At 36.3% G+C, this 12,484-nt stretch overlaps 4 protein-coding genes across 4 annotated transcripts; 2 read left to right on the forward strand and 2 right to left on the reverse strand.

Annotated features, from left to right (window-relative positions):
* Positions 1-13: 13 nt before the first annotated feature.
* LOC18994233 (shaggy-related protein kinase iota) lies at positions 14-4,157 on the reverse strand. Its single transcript, XM_006417865.2, has 12 exons — positions 3,993-4,157; positions 2,727-2,819; positions 2,461-2,520; positions 2,100-2,372; positions 1,939-2,013; positions 1,807-1,863; positions 1,456-1,596; positions 1,307-1,357; positions 1,095-1,190; positions 850-933; positions 548-649; positions 14-402 (listed from the first exon to the last, which is right to left on the reverse strand). Exons 1-12 carry the CDS (start codon positions 4,104-4,106, stop codon positions 316-318), a joined length of 1,233 nt encoding a protein of 410 aa, XP_006417928.1. The 5' UTR covers positions 4,107-4,157; the 3' UTR covers positions 14-315.
* Positions 4,158-4,859: 702 nt separating this feature from the next.
* Positions 4,860-5,896, reverse strand: LOC18994234 (ribosomal L1 domain-containing protein 1). The gene has a single exon (XM_006417866.2). It carries the CDS (start codon positions 5,824-5,826, stop codon positions 5,056-5,058), a length of 771 nt encoding a protein of 256 aa, XP_006417929.1. The 5' UTR covers positions 5,827-5,896; the 3' UTR covers positions 4,860-5,055.
* Positions 5,897-7,175: 1,279 nt separating this feature from the next.
* LOC18994235 (delta-9 desaturase-like 5 protein) lies at positions 7,176-8,775 on the forward strand. The gene is made up of 5 exons (XM_006417867.2): positions 7,176-7,541; positions 7,686-7,826; positions 7,923-8,063; positions 8,166-8,272; positions 8,404-8,775. The coding sequence occupies exons 1-5, from the start codon at positions 7,230-7,232 to the stop codon at positions 8,600-8,602; spliced, it is 900 nt and encodes a 299-aa protein (XP_006417930.2). The 5' UTR covers positions 7,176-7,229; the 3' UTR covers positions 8,603-8,775.
* A 1,380-nt stretch (positions 8,776-10,155) lies between these two features.
* Positions 10,156-11,452, forward strand: LOC18994236 (delta-9 desaturase-like 4 protein). The gene is made up of 5 exons (XM_006417868.2): positions 10,156-10,494; positions 10,575-10,715; positions 10,807-10,947; positions 11,044-11,150; positions 11,247-11,452. Exons 1-5 carry the CDS (start codon positions 10,183-10,185, stop codon positions 11,443-11,445), a joined length of 900 nt encoding a protein of 299 aa, XP_006417931.1. The 5' UTR covers positions 10,156-10,182; the 3' UTR covers positions 11,446-11,452.
* Positions 11,453-12,484: the final 1,032 nt, after the last annotated feature.

The following is a 12,484-nucleotide window of genomic DNA, read 5'->3' on the forward strand; positions in this document are numbered from 1 at the left end:
CTTTTGGACATGATTAGTTCCATAACCTCGTTTTTCTTCTCTCTCTACGGATCTGTCAGAATTGTTTTACGGACAAAAACATATACAGAAATACACGAGGAACAGAGTCTTCCTCCATTTTCCAGGTCAAGAATTTAAAAATACAAAAAAAGACGCAGTTGTCAGCTTCTGATTTCTCAAAAGAGCTGAATATGACTTTACGGGTATATAGAAGAAGCTGATAACAATCGTGGTTAATATTGATGTAGATCCTGTCTAATATCAGATAGAAGAAGTAAATCTTCTTTCTCCACTTTTCTCAGACATCCACAGTTTTCAAGTGTTTTGTAATCCTGTGCTCATCTGTCGTCTCACATGCTCAGGTATTAGCCTATTGATCAGCTCCAATGAAACTCCAGTTAACTGTTTCCACAGTTGAAGAATAATAAGCGTCAGTATTTGCTATTGATTTGGAGCTTAGCTTGTGCTTTGCTATTGATTTGGAGCTTAGCTTTGTGCTTTGCTATTGATTTGGAGCTTAGCTTTGTGCTTTGCTATTGATTTGTACCTCTTGTTTGAAGTTGAATAATGGCGGTAATGGACGACCATTTGGAAGACGGGCGTTTGGCTCCCGGAGTTCATTGAAAAATGGATGTGCGCATGCTTCGAGCTAAACAGAGAAAGGAAAACAAAAAATGTCAGGATAAATCCCACCAGCTCCATCAGACATAGATACTGACCGCAGTAATCTCTAATTTTCAGTTTCAGAGTACCTTTTAAAATCCCTTTTCGTTTCATTCTCATGTACAAAGTTGTTTTGTTTGATGAAGCACATTTTTAATTTTAGTTTTAAAACGACTAGATACTTACCGCAGTGCAGCGTAGACTTGGTGAATATTGAAGAAGCCGGGAAGCGAGGTCAATGGCTTCTGGAGGCATCCGCTTATGAAAAACCTGGAGGTTAAGGGAACAGAATATGGTTGGTGTTACAAATGAAAGCCAAGTGTAATCATCAGAAACATTTTAATTCACCTTTGCTTTTACCAATACTGTCTAGTTAGTGAGTTAAATACTAGTTTTGGTCAGAAAGAAAAGAGAAAAGTGAGACGAATTACCTTGTGCCAAGGATGAGCTTTGATTTGTGGGAATCTAAAGTCTGTGTAGTTTGGGTTCATACATCGAATTTCTTCTCGGGTTGGAGTACCAAGAACCTTAACAAAGACAGCAAGTAATTATGGTGACATTTCCACTACATTCTCGATATCTTATAGTCTAATAAGCTTTTGACCAAGAAAATAAAAATCTAATAAAGGAGACGAGACTTCACCTTTATGATCTCCACAAGCTGGTCAACTGAATTTTCTCCTGGAAATAACGGCTGTAGAAAGACAATTTGGGATGATATAAGACTGCGTGGGCATTATTTGCAGAGATACTTTATTTCCAAAGGTAATTAACAAATAGATCAACACTAACCTGGCCAAGAAGAAGCTCTGCCAGAACACAACCAGCAGACCATATATCTATGGATGCTGTATATTCTGTGGCTCCAAAGATGAGTTCTGGAGCTCGATAATAACGAGAGCAGATGTATGATATATTTGCTTCACCTTTGACCTAATGTGATGAAATGAAACTAATGTTTTAATGTGGTGAGAGAACATGCTGACTGCGCCTATACTTCTCTAAATAACTACTGAGAAACGGGAAAAGCGATATCATTGGTAATACGCATATTTAATGGGATCTCAAATCGCTACAGGGCCAGATACATAAGGATGCCAAAAACAAATAGAAAATGAATTGACGAAAGGATAACACCCTTACCAGTACTTTTGCACTTCCAAAGTCACACAGCTTAACTTGATGTGTTAAGGGATCAACCTACAGAATGCACCAAAAAGTGAGATTCAGAAAATAGTCAAGCTTACAATACACATCTCAAGTTAGCTAACGTACCAAAAGATTTTGTGGTTTCACATCTCTGTGGCAAACACCAGGAACGGCGTGGATGTAAGCCAAACCTCTGAAGATCTGCATTAGATATTTTCTACTAACTTTCAAAGTCAACTCTATTAAATGAGAATATCTGCGAGAAAACTGAAAATAACAGTGCATACTTGATATGTGTAAAGTTTGACATAGAAAATGGGCATTCTCTGATTTGAGCTAGTATAGTGCCTCAAAACCCGGTACAAAGTCTCAGGTACATACTCCATAACGAGGTTAAGGAAAAGCTCATCTCTACTCGTTGTAGAGAAGAAACAATGCTTCAAGGAGATGACATTTGGGTGATCCATTAGTCTCATTAGTTGCAACTCACGATTTTTATAGCGTCGATCTTGCAAGACCTTTTTAATGGCAACTGATTCTCCAGTTTCCAAGCATTTCGCCTAAAACAGTAATTTACTGACTTGATCAAAAAGGAAAAAGAAAATGTTCATGGCCTGAAAAAATTAGCACTGAGAAGCACAAGGGTACCTGGAAAACAATTCCGAATGATCCTGTTCCAACAACCCGCTCAGCCATGTAACTAATGGTCTGTAGAAGACAGAATGAAAGAGAAATATGAATTACTTTGACTTGGAAAAAGGAAGTCTAAGAGATCTGGATCTACTTATGTATCTATTTGTGATTAGTTTTAGTGTAAAAGTAACAGTTGCTGAAGCAGTTCGTGTCTAATACTTACACAAGATACTGTGCTAGAATATGTTATTTAAAAGATTTTTCAAACTTCAGAAGTCAACCTGTTTGGGTTCACCGTTTTTTCCCCCAATGGTAGTGGAAATGATATGACCAGTAACAGCATCATTGCCCTCTGTAACAGCAGCAGACATTTCCTGCAATCCACCCCACATATTAGTATTAGGCATTAAACTATTCTGATCAACTACAAGGTGGAAGAGAGATGGCAAGCATTTACTGCTTCTCCCATTTCAAATAATCTCAGGTTGAATATGACTCTATGAGAACGCTGTTATTGCTGTTACATAAATGATCCTAACAACTTCATTTTAATACGCTACAGTTAGTTCGTCAATATCTAGAAATAGCTTGCCTTGTTTCCAAAGAACAATAGATTAAACCAAAGAAAATGTGAAGCTAACCCTAACATGTACCAACGAACCAGTCGTCAAGCCGATATAAGCAAGATGTTAAACAGTTTGTGGTATTAGAAATTAAAATTAGAGATACATCGTTATACACATCAATGACAAAAGGTCTGCCAGAGTGAAGGACAAGCAAAAAAAAAAGATAATCCAGAAAAAATGTCGGTTACAAGTAAAAGGGGCAGAGACAGAGAAGCAATGGGCCAAGAACAATAACTATGAAAATACCCCAGAAACCTGTCAAGAGTGAATTCATTAATCTACAAGGAAACTGTACTTCGGAAGATGAACAGTACTGAAGATAAATAATCGAGATGTCCAAACAAGCAAATTGTACTTCAGTGTGAACAAGGTTGAAATGGATAATCTAAAATCTAAATATTCACACACAAAAAATGTGAAGAGGAAAATTCAAGCTAGCAAGATATGCATCGATCTCCTGCTAACAGTTGTATAGCGAGCGAGTGAAATGTTGGTTACCAAAACGCAAGAACTAATTCTTCTCTGCCCTAAATTTTCCACAGGATTCAAAGGTTACTACCGTTTAGAGTCGAAGTTGTAGCTGGGAAAAATCATGAGTAATCTAGCTAAGCTACTGCATGAGATACAAATGAAGTCAAAATTGCAGTCTCCTAATAGAAAGCCTCGTCAGAGAGAAAAAAAACTCTTCGGTGAGCTCAGATCAGGACGAGCGACGAAACAAAACACGAGGCACGAGTATACAGAAACGATTCTAATGTACTGAGACATCGAGCAGAGAAAACCAGAGCTAGATCGGAGTAGATCTAGAACAGCCACCAAACTAGAATTTCAAATGCACTGTTTACCAAACGCAGACGTAAAAGCGATAGACAAAGAGCTGAACAAACAGAGAGAGACGGAAAGGAAAGGAAAAAAAAAAACCTTATCAGAATCCAATTCAGGACGGCGTTTCAAAGCGTCTCCGTCGTGAAGCTGCTGCGGCGGCGGAGGAGGAGCAAGAACATGAGGCTGAGGCCCCAACGGAAATGAGGCCATGTGCTCTTTACACTTTCTCTCTCACCCGCTCAAAACAAACAAAAGAGTAAAGACTATTTTTCCTTTAGCGTCTAAAATTCGGAAATGGATCAAAGACAAAAGGAGGACCCATGGGAGACTAAGTGCGCGTGAATGTAACGCTCCAATGAGAGTTCTACTTTTTAAATTCTGATTAAAACACTCACTTAATAATGATAACTAATTAATTAAATAGAACTCTGTTAATAAGATTCTAGGGAATAAGGTATCAAATGAATACTCCCAGTGGAATCAGTCATAGTATTTTCCCAGTTTTGGGTATGGAAATTTGAGACATTTGCAGCCTTTACTCTTCACAACAACAAAAAAAAGATTGGTTCCTTGTGCTTTCATCATTGATGAAGTGTTTCCCTAGACAAAAAACAATCTACGATATTTACTCTTTTTACTCTCAAGTTTCAACCATTCCATGGATATTTAAAGTCACACTCATAAAACTTATGTTGCAAATGGGGTCAAAATATGTCGACGTAAAAAAAAAAAAAATGGGTTTATCATAAATTATTTCTGTTTTTTTGTTAGGTCAAATATGCTCGTTCGGGTTAGTTGTTACAGAGGTTTCATGGCGACTGCGTCTCGGTTTAAAATTGAATGTTGATATGTGAACTTCAGGCTCTCGATCTTCTGATTCTGAAGATCGAAATTTCTCAAGCCATTTTATGCGATTGTGTCTGATTTCTCCCCAGATCAAAGAATGCAAACTTGCCAGAAAAATTAAAGGGAAGAAGTGTTTCATTTGTTCTGCAATCTGATCATTCTAGACAGTTTTGTTCAGTCTAGGCATAAAAACTTAACATTGCATTACAGCATCATATAAGAGAAACTCCCACTCAAATTAACCAAAACTCGTGACGACAAATTGTGACCAAAAACATTACATCCTTGTCATGCTTTCTTCTGTCTACTCCGACTAAGTATAGGAGGATGATTCGAGCTCCATAACTTGAGCTGATTGATAAACAGGCAAAGCCGAGCTCTCAAGCAACTTGAGATGAAACAATTTAACATTCCTCCATTTACCTGGAATCGATTCAGCAATCCCGTTTATTGCGGCCATTACATTCTCTGCAATCTCCTTCCTTCCCATTGACAATTTCCCTACCTTCACAACACTGCAAGTACCTGTCCCAACGAAGAACAATGCCGATTCACACGCTTTTTCGATCTGGTCTTTCCAATTGCCTTGTCTCAGGTTTATCGCGATCGGACTCTTCTTCTTCTTGACGAACTCTTTCCCCAATAGCTTCGGCAAAATCGACATCAGCCTCCTCTCCGCGAAATACAGCTCGAACCCCTTCTCCTCCTCTAATTTGCGTAGATCCGACTTCAATTTGGAGACCTTAATCACGGTGCTGATTGGAATCTTCTCTGCTTCGATCTTCTTCAAGGCCGCCTCCTTCGTGATTCTGTTCTTGTGTCTGTCGTCGATTATCAAACAGAGCTCCGGCGAATCTTCCACCAGGTCGATGAGGGGATGAGGAACATGGATCATCACGGGGTTCGTTCGATCCATCTGCGGGATTTTCTTCAAGGTCACGATTAGATAGACGAAACCTTCGTTCTCGAGCGGTTCTGAGTTCTGGGACTTGGATTTGGCGCTCCACCATGTTAGCAGAGACTTCACGGCTCTGTTAACGCTCTTTGGGTCAACCTTCGACGGAGGAGCAGCCGTTGTTGTCATTCTCCGGTGAGAGAAGGAGAAGACGGCGCAAAGAACACTGGTTGCGTTAACGAAATTAGGGTTTTGTGCAAAAATAAAAGGGTTTAAGACGGCGTTCTGTAATCTCGACCTTTGGATTTTGACGGCGTCTAAACAACGTTACTTTATTTTTCTCTGAATTTACTTAGGGGAAATTAAATGTCCGAAAAAATAATTCAAGTTGTCCCTCACATTTATTGCTATGGTGTGAAATCTTTTGTTAAAAGATTTGTTGTTTCAATGTACTGTAGGTCTCACTTATATATGGAATCCTATCTATACATTTACTTTTATGATTCATGAGTTTCCATCTCAAAACAACTAATTGAAATTTGTCTTTCGTGTTTTTTATATTTCACGATAAAACAAATCGCATTAGTAAAATTGGGGGTATATTTCAAATATCATATTGTTTCTATGCAAAATTACGAATTAATCAAATATGTTAAGACTTGGAGTTTACGCAACTTGCAATCCAATACGATATACCATTGCGAAGTGATATAATGGCTCATACTGAACATTATGGAACAAGTCATTTTCTTCGCTACTAATAATTTCCAATACATTACTGTAAATAGGAGTATTAAAGATACATTGTAAGTTTTTATTTACTGGGTTTAGATACATTGTATGATACAACCAACCACCTTAGAGAAAATTCAAAAGCGTTTCTCATATAGTAGCTCCACATTAAAAAAAAAAAAAAAAGTCATTCGTTTCAGATCAAACTTTACAGCAAATCATCCGCAAGAAAAACAATATATCGAAGTCATTAATTATATCATTGCCACCTTGCGATGATGTAGCCATACTGAAAGCACTTGCACGAAACGGATAGCATCAAAATGCGTGGCTTTAATGACGCAAATCTTCATCTGTGTAAACAATTCATTTTTGAGCTAATATATCTAAATTAGTCGGGCTAGCGTAAACGATATATTTGGCAAAAGAAATGGCATTGGTAGTTAGGGCTTTCTTAGTTGTATCCTCATCTGGAGTCTAGAGACAAACCAAATAAATGTTAAAACCGGTGGTAAGTAGAGATGTAGTAACTACTCAATTACATCAAACATAGATATTTTTTTTTCGTTTCGTTGATCATGTAATATCAAAAGAAGAAGAAAAAAGAGGCTGTTAAAAATAAAAATAAAAAAATAAAATTGAATGTTTAGGTGAGTGAAAACATGTGCTGCTGCTATGCATTAAAAATGAAAGAAGTAGATAGATTGAATTGAAGTGGAGGGGTAAATTGCATTCAACATGGTGGACCCCAACGCATCAACATCAGCCCATATATACCCATGTCTGCCCAGTTATTATGTACTTCATACAATTTACAAGTTCTTACTAAAACAAGTGCAATTTCTCCTCAAGGGTTCGATATGTGTAATCCCACTAGAGACGATGGCTCCAGCCAAAGTGGCATGTTGCGTAAAGAAAAAAGAGCCTATTTTCAGAGAAAATGGACACCGGCCGATGTGATAAGAGCGTTAACCGTTTTGATCGTGCACTTTTGGTGTCTCTTGGCGCCATTTAACTACAAATGGGAAGCATTACGGTTTGGTTTTATCCTCGTGGCGGCTACTAACCTCAGTGTTACATTCTCGTACCATAGGAACTTGGCTCACCGGAGCTTTAAGCTCCCCAAATGGCTAGAATATCCATTTGCTTATGCTGCTGTTTTCGCTCTTCAGGTCAAAACATGTTTTATTGATAAGTGATATATTTAGTCAAGTATTATATAATATACATGTCAAATTGTAATGCCTTATTTTTCTATAATATATACATGTATATATATATATATATAATAAGAAAAAACTGCTCAATATATCTAGGGTGATCCATTGGATTGGGTGAGCATACATAGGTTCCATCACCAGTTCACAGATTCAGACCGCGACCCACACAGCCCCAAAGAAGGATTTTTGTTCAGCCATATCTTGTGGATATTCGACACCCTTTATATCAAATATAAGGTAATGTTACGTATAAACATCTCTAATCTTCTACTTTTATATATGACGACTTATGATGTTGTTTTTTAATAGTGCAAAAAATCAATGTATATGCAGTGTGGTGGACGTAACAATGTGATGGACTTGAAGCGGCAATGGTTCTATAGGTTTCTACGAAAGACAATTGGTTTCCACGTCTTAATGTTTTGGGCCCTTCTCTATCACTATGGTGGTTTACCTTACCTTACATGCGGCGGGGTAATTCTATTCATTTCTTTCCTTATAATATATCTATGTATATTCCATTTCTTTAAAATATAGTTATTAGTTATGAATCTGATAGATTATGTTTTCCGGCAGGGCGTTGGAGGCGTGATCGGATACCATGTAACATTTCTCGTAAACTCGGCATGCCATATTTGGGGTTCGAGGTCGTGGAAGACTAAAGACACCTCTCGTAACGTTTGGTAAGATCATATTAAGATTTAATAATCTCGTTAAGAACAATTAATAATCGGACTAATCAGTCTGGTGCATATATCGATAGTGTTTACTATTAAAGTAAGATTTGACGACGATCTTGTTTAATATAATGAAGGTGGCTAAGCATATTTACGATGGGAGAGAGTTGGCACAATAACCATCACGCCTTTGAGTCATCGGCGAGGCAAGGATTGGAGTGGTGGCAAATAGACATCACTTGGTACCTCATTCGACTACTTGAAGTTGTTGGATTAGCCACCGATGTGAAATTGCCCTCAGAATTCCAAAAACAGAAGCTGGCTATCGCTCGTTGATGAAATCTTCGTATAAGAAACTTAATTAAATATTTATTTGAGAAGTTATCTAAGTTCTATAATAGAAACGCTTATATATAGCATTACATATATTTGAGATTGTGGTTATTTGTATTTTCTTCTGCTCCGAGGTTATGGTTGTTTTCCAAAATAAATGAATGTTTTTCAAGTCCTCTGTCTTATGGTAAACTTATATCTCCTTGAACAATACTAAATTCTTAAATCGTTAGACTTTAGTGTTTGTTTTAAAATGAATATTTGCATCTTACTAGTCTCCAAGTGCAATATATATATATATATATATGTATATATATATATATGAATAATCAATCTAAGAGAAAGACTCGAATCATTTTGAAGAAATTCAACCGAAACAAAAGTAGGAAAAAAAAATCAGTTACGAAGTGAGATATGTATTTTTGTATAAGCTTTGTGGGTGTGGCACCACGTGCATCTTTATTTCCCCTTTCATCGAGATATTATTGTCTTTGGCCGTTGTATCTGTCATTAATTATCAAACAACCCAATTATTTAGAGAGTAATTACACAATAAAAACTAATGATAAAAATTACGTAGATAAACAAAAACAAAAACAAACGGTCACACTAGCTTCCAATAAATATTTACTCCGTATTAACTAAAAAAAATGATATTTACTCCAGAAAAAAAAAAAAAAAGATGTAGAAGGCTTCGAAGGGACAGATTTGAACATGCGCTAAGTGTGCAAATGCTCAGGGCCAAAATAAATTCACAATTTTTTATAAGATTTAAGGGCCAAATTTTTTTGATCAGAAAAAAGGCCAAAAAGGTAAAAAAAGATAAAAAAAAAAAATGCAAAATTCTTAAGATTAATACAGAGCTAATAATTATTATGAGCCGCAGCTGCTTCGAAATTAGTATATAGTAGGAGAGTAATGTAGGAGATCTAGCTTAAAGGCACTGCATGAGACGGATAGTATCAAAATGCGTGTCTGCAACGTATAAATCTCCATATCTGGAAGAATATTTATTTTTGGACTAACCAAATTATATACTTTTAAGAAATCCGACCAAAGAAATGGCGTTGGCCGTTGGGTTTTTTGTAAGTTAAATGCTCCTTCGGAGACCACCAAATGAATAACGGTTAGTAGCTCGTAAGAAGCGATGAGTAGTTGTAATACTCAAATCCTTAATTGATATCAACAGCATGCATGGATATTTTTCTTTTATATATGATCATATAAAAGATTTGTGACCAAATATATATATATATATATATATATAAATATTATTACAAAAAAATTTAATAGTCACTTTTTGTTGTTGTGTGATGTTGAAAAAAAAAATGAGGTTGTAAAATAGTATAATTAATTTGATTTTTTGGGAAGATCAGTGGAAACATGTGCAGCTGCCAGGATATTAATTTATAATAGATGTAAATGAAAGGAGTAGATAAAAAGCATTTACGAAGAATGAGCAATTGCATTTAACAGCGTGGACCTTGAAGCAACAACATTAGTCCATATATACCCCATAAGTTGTTCACTCGAATGTTCATACAACATACACAAAACACAATACCCTAGCTAAATATTCTGATATGTGTGATCCCACTAGAGACGATGGCTTTAGCCAAACCGGTGTATTGCCTGACGAAAAAAGGCCATACTTTCATAGAAAGTGGCCGTTGGTCGATGTGATAAGAATGTTAATCGTTTTGATTGTGCACTTTTTGTGTCTCTTGGCCCCGTTCAACTACAATTGGGAAGCCTTACGGTTCGGTTTGGTTCTATATGTGGTGACTATATTCAGCATCACATTCTCATACCATAGGAACTTGTCTCACCGGAGTTTCAAAATCCCTAAATGGCTCGAATATCCTTTTGCTTATACTGCTGTTTTCGCTCTTCAGGTTAAGTATTAAAAATATGTCAAAATGTTTTATCAACCTTTTCTGGAGTTTGATTTTAAAGGATATTATATATTGTTCAGGGTGATCCAATGGACTGGGTAAGCATACATAGGTTCCATCACCAGTTCACAGATTTGAAACGCGACCCACACAGCCCTAAAGAAGGATTCTGGTTCAGCCATATCTTCTGGATGTTTGACACCCTTTATATCAAATATAAGGTAACGTAACGTATTAATATACATATACTCTCATCTTCTATGACGTATATATGATATAGCTTGTAACAATGCAAATAGAAGTTAATTACAGTGTGGAGGACGTGACAACGTGAAGGACTTGAAGGAACAATGGTTCTATAGGTTTCTACGAAGGACGATTGCTGTCCACATTGTAATGTATTGGACCTTCCTCTATCTCTATGGTGGTTTACCTTACCTTACGTGCGGCGGGGTAAAAATTTTATGTGTTTAATTAGTTATATTGCTTTAATAATTTGTTGTATGTATATATATATCCATGAAAACCGATATATGTTACGTACGACAGGGCGTTGGAGGCGTGATCGGATACCACGTGACATTTCTCGTAAACTCAGCATGCCATGTTTGGGGTTCGAGATCGTGGAATACTAAAGACACATCACGTAACGTTTGGTAAGATTATAGTATTAAGATTCCCTATGATGTATTTGAAAATTCAAATATCTTGTTTAGTCTTAAAAATGAGATTTTAATCTTGCGTGTTTGAAGGTGGCTAAGCATATTTACGATGGGAGAGAGTTGGCACAACAATCATCACGCCTTTGAGTCATCGGCGAGGCAAGGATTGGAGTGGTGGGAACTAGACATCACTTGGTACCTCATTCGACTACTTGAACTTGTCGGATTAGCCACCGATGTGAAATTGCCCTCAGAATTCCAAAAACGGAAGCTGGCTATCGCTCGTTGATGTTTGTCTTGAGATCTGAAACATGTTTGGATGAGAAGTTAATCATATATATACTTATATATATATTTTTTTAAAGATAGTCTTAATTAAGTTCTGTAATGAAAACTATTAAGCAATTGATGGACTTTTCGATGTTTATTCATCATAAATGATGATTGTCTTTGTCTTGGAGAAAGGTTTGATTTCCAACAAAGATGTTTACTATTGTATAATCAATATATTATTAAATCATTAAAAGTTTAATAGGAGGCAGGAAAAATATTTACATGGATTAGAGGGGTCAATTCTCGTTTAGGACATGGGTCAATTTAAAAAAAAAAAGCTCAACAAAAATTTAATTATTTTTGAGAATTTCATATGAGTCAATTAACCACTCTGATTACATGTTACGTCCAGGTTTAATATATGGTTATTCTTTTTAGATGAATATTTGATTCTTATTGGACTCAAAGAGTAATATGAATAATCAGATCTAAGATCTGTTCAATCAATAAAATATCAGTAAAAAAAAAAAAAAATCTAAGAACAGGGCTCGAATTAATCGATTTGAAAAACCCAATTGAAAACTAAAAGAGCTCAATTATGAGGAGGAGGAGGAGGAGGGGGGGGGGCGATATTTTAAAGACAGTATCACGCGTAGTCACGTGCGTCCTTTTGCCCTTTTTATGGAGACCGTTGTTGTGGGCCGTCGTAATTCGTACAATTAGTGTATTTGTCATAAATTATTAATCAGAGCGACTTTACTATTTATAGCTCATACCTCAACAGGTTTAGGTTTCACTGACTGATGGTCACGTTTATTTAGTCATAAATTATCTTTTTGTGTCTCGTTTTGGCAATAACTCTACATAGAACAGCTCTTATTTATATCAACATTCTTAATATCTGACCAACCAAAACAAAAAAAAAAAAGATTGATCTCGCTAGCGCTATTGGCAATTGGGCATTTATCATCAGATTAATACACATTTGAAAATGACCAGTTTTTTTTTTTTTTCCTGGTGTCAACTAAAATGACCAGTAATATAATATTTAGTTT

The sequence above is a fragment of the Eutrema salsugineum genome, unplaced genomic scaffold (genome assembly GCF_000478725.1).
Source record: "Eutrema salsugineum unplaced genomic scaffold, Eutsalg1_0 scaffold_5, whole genome shotgun sequence".
Lineage (NCBI taxonomy): Eukaryota > Viridiplantae > Streptophyta > Magnoliopsida > Brassicales > Brassicaceae > Eutrema > Eutrema salsugineum.